Here is a 22,242-nt window from a genome sequence, read left to right as displayed (position 1 = left end):
GCAACTTTATGATTGGGGTGCATTACCCTTGGCTAAAGAGCAAAACTTATTTCTGATTAAAATAGAGTTGGATGGCGCAAAAAAAAAGATAAAAAAAGCTCTACACACACACACACACACACACAACCCCCCTGTTTTTTTCGAGGCCCAACTCCATCCCTTCATCCTCAACTCTTCTACCTCTGCTCCCCTACCTTTCACTGGAGTGCTGCAGTGGTGCAGGGCGATGGGGAATGGGAGGTTGTGGTTGGTCTATAACAACTCCTCTATGTCTCTTCTCCTTCCTCCTTCCCTGCTCCAGTGTGATTACTCCCCATGGTTGCAATCCTTCAGGATAAATCTGCTCCTCTCTGGGCTGTGGTGTGGACACCTCCTCCAGTGTGGTCCTCTCCACGGGATGCAGGATATCCTTTTTTGGCACCTGGAGCAACTCTTATCCCTCCTCTTTCTTTTATCTCGGTGTTCCTTCTCGTCATGTTGTAGCAACAGAGTAAAACCTTAAGTAAAAATGTTATTTTTTCGTCACGTTTTGGTTTTTTGTTTAGTGAAGCAAAATCAAAGGGCTGCCTCCTCAGCTTGGCATTAGAAACAATATTCAATCTTGTATTTGCAGCAGAAAGCAAAGATGAAGAAACCATGGGAGTGTGAAGCCAAAGTAGTAAATAGTTTTATTACATGTTTATGAATGTTGTATTACTGTACAGAGAAAGAGACTGATCTCCCAAAGGCCTGAGCTTGCAAATCCTCATTTCATTCTTGGAGTCACATCAGGAATAGTTTGGAGCAGTGTGTAACACCTTGGCCATTAATTGCCATTAATTTTGCCATTAAGAGCTGTCAAGCTTTTTGCAACACAAGAGCAACCACACAAGTGATGGGGGAAATTAAAAGAATGGGAGGGGGAGGAACTTGAGGGTTTTGTGTGCAGTGCAGATGAAATGAGAAAAAAAAAAAAGAATATTTTGTGGGATTCAGGTAAGAGTAGGAGGAAACAGAGTATTATAATTTCTGGTTGTTAAGATAATACAAGCACAGGTATAACACAAGAAGCAAATATAAAATGCAGCACGTGTAGGGGATTGAATCTGTTCATATTTAACTTATTTATGCAATTTTGAACATTCAAAAGTGTCATGTGACACTGAATGCTAGACACAAGTCTTCTATCTGTACTTATTAAATATGTATTAGGTTTACATCTGAAAACTCTCTGTCTCAACAGATTGAACAAGTGACTGGTGGCACTATAGTTTTCTTCACTGTTCTGATTCTGTCTGCTGGCATTTAGTAATATAGGAGTCAGAATCCAAACTGGTTAACTCTGAGTATATGTTCTTAACTGCAAGAGGAAAAAGTACAAGGAGAGAGAATCTAAGAAGTGCAGTTGTAATGTTATTAAGGTCTGATATAGTTACTTATTGCTGGAGTAGAGTTTGATCTGTCAGCAGGCATCCCATAGTTTCCAGTTGTTGATTAGGGTCAGGCAGTTGTGCACGTCTCATAACTTGACAGGCACTTAGAATAGCATCTCTTTTGTCCCCAGGATCTTGATATGAACCCCAAATCCCATGCAATACATGGAACATTGCATTCACATGCACTTTGGGTTGTAATGAGATAAAAAAAAAAAACAAAAAAAAACAAAAAACCACTCTGACCACCTCTCCCCAAATAAACTACCCAAAACAAAACAATACATGTGTATTAATTGGATTGTCTAAAAAAAGTCTTGTTGTTTTTAGAAACCCACAATCACCTAAAATACACCAAATGTTTCTTAAAAACCTGTAAAGGAAAGGCATTTTGAAGAGGCTGCTGTGCTGTGAACAAGGCCTGAGGAACAGGGAGGTTGTGGGTTCTCCCTCTCTGGATGGATTCAAAACCCACCTGGATGTCACCTGTGTCACCTGCTCCAGGTGACCCTGCCTTTCCAGTGGGGTTGGACTAGATGATCTCCAGAGGTCCCTTCCAACCCTAATAACTCTGTGACTCTGTGATCTCTGAGTCCATACTGGGTATTAATGTAGCTGAAGGGTGATCAAAAAAATAGCATGAGCAGAAATAACTTTTCAGCACCGGTGGAGTTGCAAATGCTTATTAACCTACAGGTGTGGTGATCAGAAAAATAAGTTTAAAAGTCATATTTTGATAAAAAATGTTTTGTTTTTTGATATTTTTTTTTATTCAAAATATTGTCTTCATAAGATTTCATTTTCCTGGCAGTTGGATGTATGTTTTTGGCCTTTAAGAACACAGAAACTCATCAGAAAGTTGTCTTAACTGTTGAAGTTATTAATGGGTAAAATTATTCCTAATACTTTATTCAGCAAAACATCATGTCACAAGGAGACTGGAAGAAAGTTTTAACCCTGCTTTCATAGTAAAGCTGAATAGCATTAAAGTGTTTTCAACTTATGCAAAGGTTTAATTATTTCCTTGCACTGAGATGAATTAAACATGCACTTAATTATCTTGCTGAAGTGAAGCAATTTCTTTACTAACTTAACCAAACAACATACAGCTCTTTAAAATACACATGTGCACTATGGGGCTCCTCATGTCTCCCTTTAAAACATCTTGTCTACTCTGCAAGGATAGTTAATATTCTGGTTGTGGTTTACAACTGCTTGAGTGCTTGATAATTTAACATTATTTTAATAGCTAAAGCTGTATTGAAACCAGCATACCTCATAGAGTTACACTGGGCAAAAATATTTGGGAGTACCTTAGATTTATCATTAATTCCTTATTTCCATTCTGTGTTGCAGGTGACATTTACGTTAGCGCTGCCGAGCTGGTGTAATGCGAGGAAGGACACATCATGAAATGGAAATATTATCCTTTTTTGGTCATAGTAGCTGTGTTCAGCCTTTCCAGATGCCATCAGTTACTGGGCCAGCTCATTCCAGGTAGGTACCTCTTGTTTAAACATAAGTGTTCATGTTTCTATGAGTCATGATGCGTGCAGGAGTATACCTGAAGTTCTCTCTTGGTGTGTTAATGTGTGTGTGTGTAGCTGAGAAATTAATGAGCAAATCTACATATGTAACACACAGGATTTAATAATTCAACTGTATTGTTTATGCTACAATCAGTTACTTTATTGATTGCTAAGGAAATTATAGAAAAGGAGTAGCATGAAAATATAAGTATGATTAGCACTGTTGGTGGAGTGAAGATAGTGCAGGAACAGACCTGAACATCAAAGGGAAATGGAAATCTATAGAGAACCTTCCTGAAGAAGGAGCAAAATAGCAGCAACTGTGAAATGCTGAAATGCAGTGTTTCGGTGAGGCCCTAGACACCAGGGATTGTCCTGGTGCTTGTGTGTGGCAATTGTTACTGGTGCAGAGAGGAGTTGCAGGTGTGCATAAAAGTGGCAAGATACTATCCAGCTTTATAGAGAAGGTGGTGGTAAAATAGGCAGCCTGTATTGCTTCATCAAACTTGTTAAAGTAACACACGGGAAACAAAAAATGTGTTTTGTAGTATTGTTTATTGGTTTTGGTTTTTTTAAGAATAAACCTGTAAAAAATTCAATGTTTGCAAAGAAAAATCCAAACAACCTTTGATCCATGCTGCTAATGATGTACAGCCTTTCAGGAAAACACAATAACTACAGAGGGAAAACAAAAGCTACATGATGTTTTTTGGTGGTTGATTTTTTCTACTTTGAATAATAATGCAGAAGATTTCACTGGCTGACTTTCTGAGTTGAATATGTTGTGCATACAGAATTTTGTGGCTATGCAATTCTTCTCCATATATCTCTGGACAACTAGCTCAGATAGAGACTACTGAACGAAAAGAGAAAGGAAAGGGTTTTCCTCAGGGACTTGTTCACCTGTAATGAATGGTGGTTCACAGAAAATAAATTAAGGAAATGAATTGTTATTTTTTTTCCCCTGGCTTTGCTGGTTTCAAATGCAAAAAGACTCCAGAATAAAGGAAGATGTAAGTTAAAATTATCATTTTAAAAGTTTGACCTCAGACTTCAAACATAATCTCAAAGCAATTTACCTGTCACAAAGACATCTACTGCTCATTTTAAAAGGAACGCCTGCAGATCCAAATGTATTTGCATGATAGCTACCTCCATCCACTTGCATTGGTTTCAATTTGGTCCTGGTTTTGTAGTCCCCACTAAAAAGACTGTTTGCATTGTATTACTTTTTCCATCAAATTAGTTTCAGAATAAAATCACAGGTGGCATTTTGATTTTTTTTTTTTTTTTTGTCCCTGCTTTGTAATTTTCATCACAGACCTCAGACTTGAACCAAGAGATTACTGTACTTGGCCAGACATCAGCATGCTCAGCCTTGCTGGCAGGGTGCCAGGAGTGTGATTATCACAAAAGATCAAATAAAGCAGGATTATTTTTTTCCCTTTAAGCAGTTCATCCCATTCATTTTGCTCTTTTCATGTCTATTTTCTATTCCTTAGAAAGGCACATCTCCTTTTTTTTTTTTTTTCAATGCACAGAAAGAGCAAAATACCTGTGCAAAATCTCAAACTTTTCCCTTAATTTAATGGGGGAAAAAGAAATAATGATTCTTTAGAATTCTGCTGTAGCCATAAAAAATATCAATAGAGCAATAGGTAACAGCTTTTCCTGAGGATTGTTAAAAGCACTAAGCAACTAGAATGTCTGTCATCGTAGTACCACTAAACTGTGTTATTTTATTTCAATAAAAAACGTGCTTTTAAGATAACAAATTTAATGGAATTATTTTTAGATTATGTTATCAGAAACCTTTAAAAAATGAATTTTTATGGTTTCAAACTCTCCATTTCCATCTTACCTAAAAATTGAAAATTGTTCCAGCTTACTGATGACACAGCTTGTCATGTGAAATTAAAGCTATCAGAAATGTGTTAAAGCTTCCCCTCGGAACTGGAATACTCAGCTTTTGGTAAAATGTGATGAATTTTAATGGTGGCCCCATAACTTTGAAACATTTGTTGTAGTTTTTGCTGGATCTTTTCATATATTCTTGTCAAGTCTCACTCATTTGCATATGGGGTCCACAGGGAAGTACTGTCTCCCCCCTTTATTAAAATCACGGCTGAGCCTTTCATCTCATGTCATTACATCTTACCTCTAATTCACATATAAAATACACTCACAATTCCACTATGACTGTCTCCTGAGGCATAAAGTATCTCTGCCTTGGCACATCTTTATTTAATCAGGGATTGAACATTATCTGGGAAAGATGTGATTTTTTTTTTTTCTCCTTCTTTCCAGTTGCTCTGCATATTTAAATGCTGAAAAACTTGATAGCTGATTTTAAAGTGCACTGATCTAAGAAAACATGGCATTAACTAATGCCATATCATGTTTAGATGCATATGTCAAGGTCTGTGTTTTCAGTTAAGTCATCAAAATGCTTTAAAGTTACCAGTTTGTAAAAAAACAAAACAAAACAAAAACCAACGAACCAAACAAAAAAATAAACAACAAAACACCAAAAAAACCCAAACAAAACAAAAAAACTATACGTTTAACCTACACCAAAAGATTGTAATAACTTAAACTAATTTTTTTTTGTGTCTCTCTAACATCAATATAAGTGACTTCAAGCTTTCAAATTTGTGGTCTATTAATAAAGACAAAAGAGCAATCCTCATGGATTTGGCTGGGTTTGGGATCAGGTCCTTTAGCAGTGAGTATTGTGGAAGTGCCCTCCATCTGAACTGGAACAGATGCCACATGTGTGGGATCTTGTCAATCCTTGAGCTTCACAGAGATATCTGGACAAAGAAAGTCTTGTAAAAACATGGAATGGCAGATCTTGAATGCTCATGGTAGATCATTAATAGGCTTTAATCAGATTGTTAGAATTAATAGATTAATAGGATTCTCTGTAGATCTCTGAGAGAGGAGGATGAGGAGAAAGCCATTTCTAAACCCAGATTTTGGAGAAATTTTGATAGGAGCTTCTAAACCCGTGTTCTCCACAAGTACCATGCACCGTTTCTCCAGGAAATATGTTTCCTTTAAGAGATGCAGATATGTAACAAAGCATAAGATATATAAAACATATATCATGAAAGATAAATTTGGAAAATGTGTGTCACTATTGTAAGGTAAAAAAAAAAAATAAATTAAAAAACTGACCCTCTCTGGTAATCATAGAAGCTTACTGAAATCCTGAAGAGAAGCAGTCCAGGATTTAACTTCTTCTGGGGCAGAAAATAATGTTTTAAATTTTCTTTTCCCTAATACTTCTTGGCTTATTAATGAAATACTACAGGAAATAAGTTCACTCTCCTAACTCGATTGCCTTTTTTCAACAAGAGACAATTATTCATAGTGAAACTTCCATAAATTCAGATTGTCTTTCTTTCATTGCCTCTAAGATGCTATAGTATAAGATATCCTTTTGGAATCTTGAAAGTCTTACATTAGAGCTGTTGTCAAGTTAATCATAATTCAGTAACATAAGTAACTGAATTTTTTGGTATCATCTTTTTGTTTTTTTAAATCACTGTCAACTTTTCAGTACTCAAAACTTTGTGATCTGGCTAATGAAAACAAGAGTTGTAGTTTTGAGCTACTTATCACATTGTTGGCTTTGTTCTCTGAATGTGATACTTGAGATTTATACATGTGATTGATACATTTTGACAAAAAATTCTGTATTCCTCTAGTTTCCCTGCAACCTGTGAAGGTACCTTGAATAAATGGTTCCTAGCTCTGGAAGATCTTAATTTGCTGCTTCACAGAGAAAAATCAGGGTCTTATCATGTGTATTCAGGTGTTCTTCTGTACTTTTTAAGTACCTGAATGGATTTTCAGTCAAATATTCAAAATAAATCTGTCAATGATCTGAACAAGGCACTGAATAATTCAGGTGAAGAATTTAGCTGGTTTTGTGGTTGTGCAGCTCTTTTTCTGAGAATAATGTTTAAAGAAAAAGAAATGTTCGGGCAAACCCAACAAACCCATATTTTATCTATTAGCTATCTTTTGGCACAGATCCAGAGGCAAAGAGAATTGGATGCTTAAATTTCATGTAAGTCCCTGATCATGAAGATGTAAAGTGAGAGTGAAGGGTTATTGAGCTAAGGAAATTAAGTGACCAGTTATCTCTTGGCACTTTTCAAGGGGTGGGGAATATGAATTTAAATTCTTCCAATTGGAAGGTAGTTGAGGATAGTTTTCATCCTTTCTGAGGAAGTGATCTGACAGCTAAGCTCATGTTTATGACAGGCATGGCAAGGGGTTTTTAGTTATAACTTTGTATTACTTAAAAGTAAAACAATGTTTTTAATTATTATACGATGAGCCAGTAAACCTTTCAGAGCCTGGTTTGTAGGTCACAGGGGAAATAAGGCAAAGGGCAGAAGCCAGAAAACCCCCCAAAACTTACATAAAGCTGTACCTTCTCAGATATAGAGCTATAAATCCCAGAGTAATGTTTACTCTGAAGAAGGAAGGACATGATTTAAGAGAGTCACATTTTTAAACATAGGTCCCCAAATTCCATGCAAATTCCACTTATTCTTTCCTTGACTCTGAGGCCAAATGAAGATAACTTTTATCTATTTTTTGATTAACGACATACGTATAAATACAAGAGTGGAAGTGTGTAGCTCTGATGTAGGAACACTCACAGAATTATGGAAAAAATTAGGTTAGAAGGCACATGGAAATCATTTAGTCTGCACTGGATGCACTATTCCATGTGCAGACTTGTGAATGACAACTAGAGGGAACCAATCACTCCTTGACCTCCTGTTTGTGCTCTCACTAGAGCATCCCAGTACTTTGGTATCCTCCCCTAGGTCAAGGGCACACTGTCAGCTCAAATTCAGCTTAACAACCGTGGCCATAGATTCATCTTGTTGTGTCATTAACTTTCCATTATATAAGTTCTACTGTAGAAAACAGAATCTTGGAGGATCTGCTCTATTGGCAGACCGTAGTGGCAAGAAATACCTTGTTTTGGTGCACGTTCTCTGGTAATTTTGTTTTCACAGGCTTTATGAAGTGTCACTCTCAGCCATAAATTACATTTTTGTGATCCTAATTTAATATAACAGTGACAAATGCATCTGTAGGTGATGTGCAGCAAGGGATGATGATTTAATGTGTTGTTTCCAGTTGTAAGTGCCACCAAGTTTGTAGTCTGTGGTAGTCAAGGTCAAATTCAGAGAGAGTAGACAGACAGTTTTAGGCCTTGCTGGGGTCAAGGAACATGTGGAAAAATGTGCTTCTGTCATGCACATCCAATTAACTTGAAAGAGACAGAAACAATTGTCAATTCAGACCTGAAAAAAAAAAAAAAAGAAAAAAAAAGAGAAAATATAGACCAAATCAACCAACACTCCCATTTTGGCTGGATCCCTCCAAAGAAGGGACTCTGTTTAGATGGAGTAAATAAAATGAAAATTGAGAAATAGAACAATTGGCATCTGTGCTCTTGTAAAGTCTGTGCTTGTGTTCATGTTCATGTCTGGCTCTTCCTTCTCTTCTATCCCAGGCCATACTGAAACCTCTTATAGAGAGGAAGCAGCACCAACTGAGATCATCTAATTTGACCACTGCTTTTTTTGTGTACATGTGCATATGCATTTCTAAGTGTGCATAATGACATACAGTTATCAGCTAGTAAGTCATCTTGCCTCATGGACTATTCAGCTTTCTTTGAAATGCAGACCAATATGTCATCCTTGCAAAATATTTTTAAAATATCCTATATCCTAATATTCATGAACCAGATCACATTATGTTATGATACAATGCATTTTGTTATCAAGGAAACATTACTATGTTGCTATGGTATAATATTACCATGCCTAATTTCCATTATGACTGTACAAACGAGATTACTTAATAACACAAGAGATAATAATTTCTGTTAGAAGAAAATGGAAAGTGTGTAGTAAATCTCATATAATGTTTTCAGTTAATATACCTCCATAATGATCATGTAATTTTTTAGTCACCCATGCCTACTGGTAGAAGTAAAAGTAAATAGCTATTTTTTTATTAATTTAGGATATTGTGACCAAATTTTAAATATTTTCTGAGTCAATCAGATATATGCCAGCTGATTTTTTACAGTTTTGTCGTTTACCCATCTTTGTGAATTTGATTGGCATCAATACATTTTCAAAGTACTCAGATTGTTCACATTTGTGAGCTTTGTGGTATGACCTTAGGCTTTCCCTGTTGGATGGTGGGTTTGGTTTTTTGTTTTGTTTTTTTTTTTTTTGAGTGGTTTGCTTGTTTGTTTATTTTTAATTGTTTTGGGGGTTTTTTTGTGATTGATTTTTTTTTTTCCAACTCCTCTCCTAGCTTGAGGTTTGTAATTGCTATTAGTAAAAATGTTGTGCCTGAAAAGAGGACATATATTAAAAGGGGGAAAAAAAAAATCCCAGCACGTGCCTTGCCTTCCAGAGATTGTCACTGTGTACACTGAGGTCTTAATAAATAAAAAGATTGCCAGCTGTACTTCAATTCACAGCTTCTTTATTAGCCTTTAAAAAGAAATAAATAAAGCATGACGCTTTATTTAATTGTCTGAATAGACGGAGACAAACCAAGAGGCACAGTCAGCTGCAAGACACTTAATGAAGAAATCCCCATTTTTAATCTAGCTGCAGAAGACACAACTCTTGTGCTTTGATGGTCTGGCCTTTGTGATGAACCTGGCTGGAAAACCACATGTGCTGCACCGTCTTCCTAATTAAGTCATCAAAATGCACTGGAGCAAACGGAGTGACTCGCGTAGACCAGTATGAGTAATTTTAGTTCCTCTATTGCTTGGTTAATAGAAAGTGGCACTGTTCTAGATTATGACTGATAGAGGTGAGGTGCTACAGCTGCTGTCATTGTGCTTGTGGGTAGGTGCCTTTATAAGCTGTTTCTGTGCGTGTGTATAAAGGAACAGTTTTCTTTGTTTTTCTTTCTTTTCTCTTTCTGAGGATGTAATTTCAGAGGCGTTTCATCCGTATTTTCTTTTTCCTCAAGAAAGCCAGTGCTTGTGATTTTCTTTAAAATATTACCGGTATTCTATTGGATTTGGATGCACTGACAGAGCATCCACCAGAACTGATCTCGAAAGTAAGGATTTAGGAAGGCTGCCCACTAAAACAGATTTGAAGACAAACAAGAAAAAATTTCAATCAGAATCATGATGATACAGAAAAGTTTGAGCCTATGTTATAAGGGTGTTATCAGTTTTTCTGATATGGACTTCATTGGCCACAGCTAAAGACTCTGTAAATGTGCAGACCAGATTCTGAAGTTTTTATTGGTAAAATTGTTCGTAAATACTCATTCCTTGCTTCATGAATAGTTTTACTTGAAGCTCTTATCTTCTTGGAGACAAAAATATGCCAGCTATGAAAATGTTATAATCAAGTCTTGAGTGTCCATCGTATGCATTATTAACTTAGATGGCAAAACTTTCCTAGTTTACATAGCTCTGTGACACTCCCAAGTTGATAGCAGGGTTGCTGTCACATTTGCACACTGTAATCTAAGAATAATACATTTGCCTGAATTCTTCTATAAAGGTTATGCTTCATGTGTTTATGAAGACACTGACATAAATGCTCCATATATATTTGGAGATAATATAAATAGAATTTTCCCCAGAAGTTATTCTGCCTATCTTAAAATTAATAAGAATAAATGGGTTTTTTACATAATTCATCAGTTATCCTGAGAATAATCTTCAGTTACAAAAGTAGAGCACAAAATGACAATCTCTGTTGAATCTAATATTTATTTAGATGATCAATCTGTTAGAGCTTCAAAGCAATTTAATGTCTTTAACATCAATTATAAAACTAATTTCAGTCATATCAGTGAAAGAATGTAACAATTTACAAGGGTATTTTAACTTATGACTACTCAAGGGGTTACAGTAGACATATCTACACTTGCTAATTTATTTTCAGTGCTGTGAAATAGAGTGTCTAGAGATGCTTTATTAGATATTTTAATAAGTGTTGAACATATTTGCACAATTTCTGCCCTGACAAAGGGTGATTTATATGCACCTCTGTCTGCCTATGCAGAAAAATATTCTTTTTTTTTTCAGTCTACCATCTTATTTTTGCATAAACTAAACAGGAAATTACTCCCTTTTGGCTAATCTGAATTTTAAATCAAAGTGGAATTTGTGAAAGCAAACAAGTCTTGTTGTAAGCTTATTTCTCAACCTTAACTGTTGAGTTAAATTGACAGTAACCTTATTCTGAGTATTTATACTGTATTGATGATGTTATCAGTACTGTACTGTGTAAATAATTTGTTGCTGCATCTTCTTCATTCCAACCATTTTTATAGCATTTCATAAATGTTTACAAAAATACTTTACCCTAAAAGTAGAGGTTTAAAAATCATCATATTTTTTGATCCAGAAAGAAACTTGTGTGTAGCCTATATTCAGAGGAGTTGATATTTTATATTCAATATATCCACACTATAAGGCTGCAGGTGCTGTGAGTTTCAGTGAGTTTCTATTTTTGTTGATACTTCTTAAATATTTTTCCTACATTAATTTTTGTATGCTAATGGTCAAAGTAACATGTCAAATATTCTATGTGTGCTACTACTAAAGCAGTGAATTCTCCTTCCTCTGTAGCATGAAAACAAAGGAACACCTATTCTTTACAAATGTGTTTTGCTCTAGGCATTGTTACAGGCTACCAGGAAGATAAAAGAACCCTTAAAAGTGCTATGAAGCACATCTGGTTAGCCATTTGCTGTTAATTTTCTATGTTTAGACTTTTCTTTAATTACATTTTGGGTGTGTTTATTTGCCGCTTTTTTTTTTTCCCCCCTCTCCCCAGCATTACCCTAAGGGAAAAATTTAATGATGTTATTTAGAACTTGTTTTTTAAATCAGATCACAAATTACTGAGGTTTTAAGCCTACTTCATTTTGACACAGAGCTGAGACGACCACCAAGGTCACACTTTTAATATATGAAAATAAAAAGGCAGTTAATGGTACACAACAAAAGGATGCTAGATTGTTGTTTCTTTTTTTTTTTTTTTCTTCCTTTCTCTCTCCTGTCTTTACAAAATGAATCAGTTGTGCCCTTCAGGATTATATTCACTGACAGTGCTCCCTACTCACAGTAAGATTAAACAATTTCCAGTTCTCTTTACATCCATCTGGCACTTAAAAATAGAGGTGAAAATTAAAGGTACTTTTCAAGTATAATACCATTTCAGAAAACACACTTTGTTATATCCAGTAATGCACAACTAAGATCATGGCACTGACCTAGCACAGAATTGATCTTTTGCAATTTTTGAAAGTACTTAACATGTAAGTACTTCTTTTAATACATGTTACCTGCAATGTCTAGGACAGGTTAATACTTGAAATTTGATAGACACTTAGACCTCTTTGTTTGTTTTACCTGTAACACATTAACATGCTTTTTGAAGGCTGGTGTTGCCCGTGACCACTTCTAGTCCTCAGTTTCCACCATCTCTTTTTACCGTGTCTCTTAAGCACATCTTTACTTAGGAATGGCAGCTGATTAGCTGGGTTTTATCCAGCTATTAAATCAGGACTGAGCATTGTGCACATTCAGAATTGGAGTTGGCAGCCTGTGGGTGTTCACAACTGCATCTTCCACTGAGGAAGATTAAGAAAAAGTTTACAGATGTTGAAGTAAGAGCTGAATCACCTCTTGGTTGCGTATGTTCATTAGTCTGTTTAATCTGGTCTCTCCCAACTTCTACACAGATTCATTATTTTCTATTCCCGTTGATTTACTTCCTATTTTTTACAATTTCATTTGCTTTTATCTGTTGTTTAAACATGTCGGAATTTTAGCCTTCAGTTTACAGTTTGTTTACAATTTACAATCTGAAATAGCTGTGATTTGCTTTACTGCAGACTTCAGGTTTACTTCAGCCACCTTTGCACAAATAAGCTAATGTGGTTTTAAATTCCAGCACTTTGGTGGCCTGTTTCTGAAATAGAACTTGTGGAGGGTTTCTGGTTTGAAGTTGGAGCTGTTGCAGGAGTAAATGCTTCTTAGGCATTACCTTTGTTTTAGCACTTGGGTTGAAGAAGGTAGTTTGGATTGGTCTCATAATTTAATCATGGCAACTTGATAAACAGATCACAACCGCTGTGTGAATTTATTTAGTTTAATATGTTCAAAGCGTCCAGACAATTCTGAATCTGAACTAAAATGCATGAAACATAGGAATGGGAAGAGGATGGTGATTACAGACTACCTGGTTTATTTTCCATCCCTTTAAAGCTTTCTTTTTTTTTTTTTTTTTTTTTTTTATTTCAAAATTTCTCTGTCCTTGAAAGGGCTTGCTAAATGGCGAGGTCAAAATGTTAACTTAGGTTTAGCTCTTTCCGGCATTCAGACAGCTTCCCCAAATTGAACTCCCTGCTGTCATGGCTAGATTACTTCTGGGACCTGAGCTAGCTTATTTAAAGCTAGCCTGGCACCTTGACTTTACATTGCAGTCTCTGTTCTTTCACTGTCTTTTTTTCATAGTGCTGCTTTTCTTGGTGTTTTATCCTATTGTAGACATTTTCGAAGTTATAATATAGCTTGTAAGTGAAATGGCTTCTAATTCCTGATTTATTCCCCCCCCCCCCCCCCCCCCAGAAATATTCCATTATCAAGGGATTTTGTCTCCCATGGTTTTTGAAAGGCTGTGGAGGGGGTTTTTTTTAGACATTGTAAGAATAAGTTGTGTGTGCTTTAGCAGGAAAGTCTGAATCATCTAGTATTTCAAAAGAACATAGCACACTGAGAAAAAGAATGGTCTGAGGTCAGTGGTATCTTATGAAGGTATTTAGTCAGTGTCAAGTCTGGCTTTGAGCTCTAGTTCAAAATATTTAACCTTTCTATTACTGCAGAAATTCCAATCAATCTATGTTACAGTCACCTTGTGAGAAATAATAGAAATCCCTTGATCAGCGTTTGCAGAACAATCTGTTTTGCTAATTTGGAAAGACTGACAGAGCAGCGACACTAGAAATAAACCAACTAGTCAATAAAATACGAAAAGCATGTATGATGTATATGACTGCAGCAATAACATGTTAAAATTCATAAAAGTATGGTTTTCCACAATTTTTCAATCTGAAGGAAGAGGAAAACTGCTGCATTGTAGGCTGGTTGTGGAAAATCCCTATTCTGATAGTTGATGACATAAGCATTCATGTAAATAATAAAACATAAGCAACATTTTAATACTACAGTGACCAGGTAACAAATTCCATTAACGGACCACAGGACAGTGGCAGTCACCATTAAAATTTATTAATGAATTGACTTCTGTCAAAGTGAAGAGTGGTGTCACTCATCTTTGTTTCAAGACTTTGTCTTGCTTCTTATTTTAATTTTTACTATGTTTTCAGTCTCATAAATGTACATCATGTTTCATCCCCAGCTGTAAAAGACTTGTTTACAGCATTTTCATTGCAGAATTCTTCATTCCTACCTCTTGTATATTCTTTATGATTGCTTTATCTCACGTTTGTCTACAGAAAGATTTATTTTTATTTTTTTAGCCCGTTCATGTAAGTAAAATATGGAGGAGTAGTGTCACATTTTTACACTTCTGCAATTATCTTTTAATTTCTTTTTTTTTTTTTCTGTTCAGTTTAGTTCCAACCATACAGCAAAGTTCTCCATCACTTGGAAAGTTTACTTCAGTCTTCGGTTGTGATAAAGCAATGAACTTGATCACATGATTAATAGTTCCAATTAGTAGGACCTACCACTTGACTATCTTAATCATTTGCATGGCAATTTTCGATGTTACCAGGTGAACCCAAATTCATATGTTTGTTTAATGTAGGAGAAGTGCTTCAGGGTTGTTATTTTTTCAATAAAAGGTCAGATAAAAGGATTCTCTTGACCTTATTAGTAAATGCTTGACATTTTGGAGCAAGAACTTAAAATTGGCAATGTGGCTTACTTGACATCTTTTTGTCAGTTCTTAGAAAAGATAATTCAAATGTTCTCCAGTTGTCTATGCCCAGGAAATCTCATATTCAGCAGCTGATGTTGTATTTGATATATTGATGGAATCTGAAATAAGTCTTTCAGTGTTCTTAGACTGGGAAGTATTGGCAAGACTTTCTCTGTGATCATTGTTGCCGAAGGATAGGAGTTGGACTTACCTAAAGTGATCAGGAAGATTACCCAATCTTTTGGGTTCTTAGGGTGATGCCAAAAAAATTTCCAAGAGGAAACTGCTGAATGGAAGAGCCAGTCTGGTGAAAATGATGTGGGAAAAGTCAGAGGACGGCTGTATTAAGGAATTAGGAAAATGAGGTGATTATGCTGTGGAATTTGACTTTCTAGGGGAAAAACTAGAGTAGGACAGGGACAGGAGGAAGAGGTATGAGAACAGAGAGGTACTGTTGTTATACACTGTTACGGTAGGCACAGCCATCCTGAGAGCCTCAAATGTTTGTAAACAAAAGAACTGGCATTTTTGAGCAACACCAAGAAATCTCATTGTGTTTTCTAGCTCAGTGCAAGGCTGCAACACATTGCCTGGACCCGTCAAATATGCATATTTTTCATCTCTATGCTGACACCTGATGATCTTCATCCATTTAAGTAGCATCACGGACACATATACTTAATGCTCTAGATAGTTGCATCTGAACTGATCTTCTGTGCTCTAGATACTTTATACTCAATAAATGAGGCAAGTCAGAGTATAGTTGATGCACCCTAGGTGCATTTTGGTGGTTGCCCTCTGGAGCTGCCTGTTCTCTCTCTTTACTAAACTAAAGAGTATGGATTTACCTTTAGTCAGATAAATCCCATCCTTGGTGTCTGTTAATTCTCTTCTGACAGCTGGGCTACCTCTAGACTAAACAGGGGATATGCTCTTGTTTATCTTGTACCTATTCATCCTATAATTACCCAAATTGAGGATCAGGGCAAAGTGTAGTCTGGGTGTCCTGTAGTCTGCATATTCCTATTTTCTTTCCAGGAAAACTAAAGCCTAGAATAAAGGCCCTTGGTGCCTGAAGTACAGGTCAGGCTGAGGATGTACTTCTAGCCCCACTAATGTTGTTGTAGCACAGAAATCTTCATCAAATTTTAAATGTGAGACCCGTTTCATTGTCAAGCTGATAAGAGCCCTAAAGGTATATTGCAGGAAAAGTACTTCTCCCAACCTATTCTGGCAGCAGCTCCAAGTTATGCAGAAGGCTTGTAGCACTAGTGCAGAGAGTTTTTGTAGGGATTCACTGGCATTTCTAAAAGTAACCAAGGCTGTGGGAACACATGGTGTGTTTCATGGCATCGTTTGCTATGAGAAATGAGGAATTTCAAAAGCCTTTGTGAAATCTTCAGCACCCTCACGTGCTCACAAAAGGGACTCTGGTGTCTGCTGAAAAGCTTGAAGCACGACTCACAAGCTTCAGCAGCTGGGCCAGAGCATCTCAGACCTCAGAAGAGGAGAGGGAGTTATGATTAGAGTTGTAACTCTGGGCACGGTGCCTGAAAACTCTCCAGTCTCAGAAGACATAAAATCTCAACCATATGAAGCCCAAGGAAATAAATTAGGGAGCAGTTGTGAGGGTCTGAGTTCATTCCAGCTTATGTTAGGTGGGGACACCTAAGGTAGGGCATCCTTGTAGCCAAGGTGGAAGTGAGCTGAATTATTCCTTGATTACCTGTGTCTCACCACTGATTACAGAAGGAAACAATAATGATACTGGTGAGTGCCTCATGTTGGATCAAATTTATCAAGTCCTTTTTTTTTCTTCTTTGAGATCCTGACAAAACTTAGCAAATAATAGAGCTACACTCTTCAGGCTAAAAACCAATTTCACATTTTCTATTCAGACAGGAAACAAGGATGATACTTAAGAAATAGTCCCAACATTGTGAAGGAACCTTGACATCACTCGCTCTAGTGTGGGATACAGCAGTTTTTTTTCCACACTCCTCAGATCCCCAAGATTCTTCAGCTGTCAGGCTCTAAAGACAATTCTGAATTGCCTTATTCTATATTTTTTGTCCTAGAATACGTATGTAGTGAAAGAGAGTTAGATTCAATTTCAAACTTATTTCTTCTTGTGACTACTTTTCTCCTCTTCTGGGGATTAAAAAAAAAATGTTGCCTAAGAATATAGTTTAAGGGAACAATATAGGAACCACCAGATAAAGTAATTTATTGGCAGGCTTTGCCTTGAGTAATAAATAAAACAAATGTTCACAGTTTTAAAGATGTCAACAAAATGAAATATTGCAGCTAGGTATTGTGACCAATCTTCAGTCTATGCACTGAAAGAGATATTCTACCATGTGAATGAACTTTACATATACAGAAGAAAGGAATAGGAAGAAATTAAGGTTTTACATAGAACTATTTTGCTGACATTTCATAAATGTTGAATTTCACTTTGTATTTTTTCTTTAAATATAAAAAATTAAATACCACAAACCCATCTAAAACATCCCAGTTTTGCACAAAGTCAACAAAATCATCAGTTTTGGGGTTGAAATCAACATCTGTTTTGAAAGTTGTTGGGCATTTTCTTTCACAAAATGCTGTAATAATGAAATAATGAAATCCTTAGCAGAGGACAGGGGAATAGAACACTGCAGAACTAAGGACCAGGCTTTGCTGTCAGACTGCATGCATTTGCAAAAGTAGTAATTTAGTGGGAATCTTTTTTATGCACGGTAGTTAGAAAAGATAATCAGAATCTTTCAATTTCAAATGCCATTTTAAATTCTGTTTTGTGCTGCAGTTTTTTTAATCACACTGGTGTTTTAAGGTTGTAAAAGAATATACATAAAAATAGGTTTGGGTATGCCTGGTCATATCAAGACTTGCTTCAGGGAAAGACTTCAAAAAAAGATATGAAAAAATGGGTTTTAAAATAATTAGAAGTAACATAACTAATTTAAGACTGTTTAATTGAACTAATTTAAATTTAAATTGAGAAAGAATACATAGGAAATACTTCATTTTACATGCTGCTTAGAAATTCAAATGTCAATTTATTCATTTCATAAGCATGAAAGTAAACCTTCATATTCCAACTTTACAAGCATATCCCAATTCCCTAATTTACAGCACATGCATTTGCATAATTTTACATATAGGTATTTTACTCCCACAACAGTGTTTCATTTCTTGATGTTGTCCTTTTTTAATATTTCTCCTACACTCCCAACCAAAGTTGAAAATGTTTAGATCTTCTCAAAATTACTCATGATTTCTCACATGAATTATCAAAGGTCTGTGATATATATATAAAACCCAGAGTGGCTCACTGAAGTGAAGTAAAATGTGGAAAGGTAATGTTTTCCATACTTTGTTTTATAAATATTGGGTGAGTTTTGGAGTCTATAAAAATATTCAGGGACTTACCCCGGAATTATTGTGTGACCAACAGAGATCACAATCCCTTACAATAAATTGCTACTCATAAATTGAACTTCTGATTAATGACTCAGCATGTTGATGATGGTGTTTTATTGCTGCTGCATTTTTACTCACTTTGTGAATTATAGATGTAGTTAGCATCCAATGTTGCAAGCATAATAAAAATATACATATTATTATTGCTGTGCTTTTGATACTGTTTATTACACAGACTTCTGCATGAATGATTTTATTTCTCTGTTATTAAAAACCTCTTTAATTTGCACATGCAGAAGTCATTGCCCCAGCATGGTTCAGATGTAATTTCCATGTTAGGGCTATAATTCAGTGGACTTGTTTACTGTAGCAGTGAGCATCCACACCTAAGGATAAGAAATGCCACATTACTTACTGATTTCTGAAAACTATATTGCACAATTGAGCCATCAAATTTTAAACTCTCATCTGAATAAGGGAGCAATGATCTCAGTTTACATGCTGATAATGAAAAGGAGGTGGATGGTTTTCACTACAGACAACCTACCATTTTTTTATCTCCAAAGTGCTGTTTTCTGTAACGGTTTTTTGAGTTTTGAGTATTGTTTTTGAGGTACTGAGTTCTGCTTCTGCTTAGCTATTGTAAATAGCTTTGTAAGACTGACATTTATACAGCTGCAGGAAGCCTGTTGAGTAATATCCAATTGTTATTATTATTTTTATTTTTATTATTCTGAGTAAATTTTGAGAGAGAAGAGCTTCTGTTCTGTGAAATGGCTGTGTCCAAGTCTTTGACACAGCATATGTTGAAAGGAAGAGAAGATTACTTGTACTGTGGAGCCCTACTCTCTGAACTTAAGGGGACAAAGAGCACACAAAATACATGCATTTTGGGGATTACTAGTTAAGGGAGAGGGAAATTGCTGGATGAATAGCTGAGAGGTGTTTATCAAACTCATCTGTGAAACTAAAGAAATGCAGTAACAGAGAGGAGAGAGAATAAAAGATAGAGGTCCTACAACTTGTACCCTTGTAGCAACACTTGTGGCATATGCTCACTAGCTGTTAAAGAGAGGATTTAGAGGCCAGTGAGCAGCTCCAATATGAGAATTGGAGCTGTAGCCCAAAGGCAAGAGAAAAGGAGAAAGGAGCCCCAGGAATAATACATTTAGTTTCTAAGAGAAAAACTAAGTAAAAAGAACATTAACTAAAGGATTCATCTCTGTGTGGTGACGTGCCTGGTGACATGAATTAACCTTGCATGTGCCACTCAGGGATAATATTTAGTGCTCACAGTGCAATTCAAACATGTCAGACAGCCATTGAGTCTTTCTCAGAAGTCACTAAAGTCACTTTATCTTTTTAATATTTTCATATCAAAACACATCAGTAGCTCAGGCAGCTACTGTACTTTCAGATAAGTATGCAAGAAGATGTGCTTCTAACTGGATACCTCAAGAAACAATTTCATTAGTGAGTTTATCTAAATTTATCCGAATTTATCAATTCAGAATAATAAATTGTGTACTGTCTCAATTATTTCAGTGATAAAGAGTAGAGAAGTTTAAAAAAAATATTTTAAAAAGCTAGGGGTTAATATTTACTGTAGAACCTAAACAGCTGTAACACCAGGTCAGCTTGAAGAGAAGCAGGATGATGAATGGATATTACTATATTTTATCCCTATAAAAGAAGACCTATGAGTTTTGTGCCAGGATCTGGCATGGAGAAGCTTATCCCATAATCAAAGCATTATTACTTAAAAATAATAGATAAACTGATTTGTTGCAAGAAAGTCAGATATAATTTCCAAATACTTCCTTTTTTATTTTATTTCTCAAATGACAGATTGTGGTAACTGTATAGTGAAGTTTCAAATAAATGCTAGAGAAAAATAGACAATGGTCTGACAGTGACCAGCCTTGCAGGAAAATACATGTTAGGTTGCTTGTCACATAGAAGGCTATTAAGTTTCTTTTTGCTTGAAATTTTAAATTTTAGGGGGTTTATTTTAATTTGAAACCAATTTTTGTAGTATTGAGCTACAAATACTGTTCTTTGTGCCGTTCACAAGCAGAGTAATAGGAATCCTTGTCAGATTAAGAGAAGTAGTAAGTGCTCTCCTACAAACATATAATAGATAATATTGCCAAAGTACCTACTCTGTGTATTGCCACATATTTGTATTGGTAGTAAAACAATATATGCACACAGTTTTACATATGCAGAATAGGTGTTGATTGGAGGAGAGTGCAGAAATATATGATCCCATTCATTGTAGTTTAAAATCATACCTTTTATATTATATTCTCTAAAACAATAATTTCTTTGCTTCTCCTTATTTTATGACCTTTCTTTCACATGCAGTGATATCCCATTTTCCTGTATTATACATTTTCTGTTCTCTGAGAAGCTCTTTGCTCAGATTAAATGGTATTTGAAAAATTCAACACAAGATGTAGGAACAAAACAAAACTCGTGTTGACTGTATTAAAAATTGCCCTTTTTTAACCACACAAAAATCACTTCTAACAGAGAGCTCACAGAAAATTACTTGTCACTTCTTAATACAGATCTCAGAAATAATGCAAAACGAGTTGATTTAGTACACTGTTCAGAGGTGCACAGATCACTGTTCTGATTACTGTGTTCTGAGCCACTCTTCTCAGGTCACTGAAAGAATCACTAGTATGCAGGGCCATAGATGTCTTATAGGATTTTCCACATCTGGAGGTTGAATGATGTTGGAATTATAATAATTTCACGCTGGGTTAATCTTCTGAAAGTCAGCATTGTGGCAAGGAAGTGTTGAAAGTTCATAAACAAGCTAACATCTTTTAACCTGTCCTACCTGACAAATTCTCCTAGCCCTAATCTGGCTATATTTTTTAAGGAACAGAGTCAGCAATGAGGAAGACTTATGGGTCAGAAAGTGGGTAAAATAAGAATCCAGCCTAAGTGCAGCTCTTTATATACATGGTCACGTGTGTTAAATCCACTGTCTGCAGTGAACAGCCTCACTAAATGTGAGATTCCATCTTTCCCAGCCAAGTTTCCATCAGCTTATACCAAGATTGACTTCCAGGGTAGCTCAGAGTTTTATGGCATGCACTGCTGTGAGGTGTTGTTTGAGAACACTGCTTCCTGGGATTTTCATATAAATCACAATTTTATAAACTGAAATTTCCTAATAGACTCTGAAACCAAAAGCAAACCTCAGTAAAGGGCTCAGTCTAAAAGATACTGAAGTGTGGGAGGAGCCCTTTTGGTTTTCATAGAACATAGTGGTGGAATGAAATTAGTACAGATTGGAGAGTTACCAGATGTAATTGAACGTATCAGTGGAGATAGTGCTTTCTACACTTCCTTGTAAATGCAACAAGGGATAAAGAAGGGGCAGGGAAGAATAAAGAAAGGTATTTTATCTGGACCCTTGCCAGCTGTGGAAGAAGCACAATTCAGTGGAAGGGTATAAAAAACTGATTCAGAGAAGGTAGCAGCGAAGTGGTGAGTAGTGACAAAGTAATACTGATCACTCAAGCTAAAAGCTGGAAAGACTTGGATATAGAAAAGAGATCTGTGAAAAATATGAGAACATACCATCAATAACTTTTATATATCTATTTCTAAAATTTTCACTGACACGTATTCTATAGAGTTTTAGAAATACATTTTGTCACCAGTCTGAGAATTCAGAAGGTGTTTCATTATGATTCCCATTAATACTACCCTGACACGCATTTCTCACAGCCAGGTAACTGATTCCAATCTATAAACTAAGCTACCTAATTATTTTAGTTAAAAGTGAGTGAGATTGGGCATAGTTTGAAATGTTCCACGATACAACTTTAAAGTCTTATCCTTGTGTTCTTTTAGCTCACAGAATCA

The 22,242-nt window shown here is 35.8% G+C and overlaps 1 protein-coding gene across 1 annotated transcript in view; it reads left to right on the top strand.

The window, feature by feature from the left end:
* ROBO1 (roundabout guidance receptor 1) overlaps positions 1-22,242 on the top strand; it is a 707,409-nt gene that overhangs the window by 87,558 nt on the left and 597,609 nt on the right. The window contains exon 2 of the mRNA XM_064643066.1: positions 2,769-2,909. Within this exon, the coding sequence (XP_064499136.1) occupies positions 2,822-2,909 (88 nt within the window). The 5' untranslated portion in view covers positions 2,769-2,821. The remainder of the gene's footprint in view (positions 1-2,768; positions 2,910-22,242) is intronic.

Source organism: Pseudopipra pipra, chromosome 2, assembly GCF_036250125.1.
Source record: "Pseudopipra pipra isolate bDixPip1 chromosome 2, bDixPip1.hap1, whole genome shotgun sequence".
NCBI lineage: Eukaryota > Metazoa > Chordata > Aves > Passeriformes > Pipridae > Pseudopipra > Pseudopipra pipra.
Note: the sequence above shows the minus strand (reverse complement) of the source record. Positions and strands in the feature narration are given on the sequence as shown.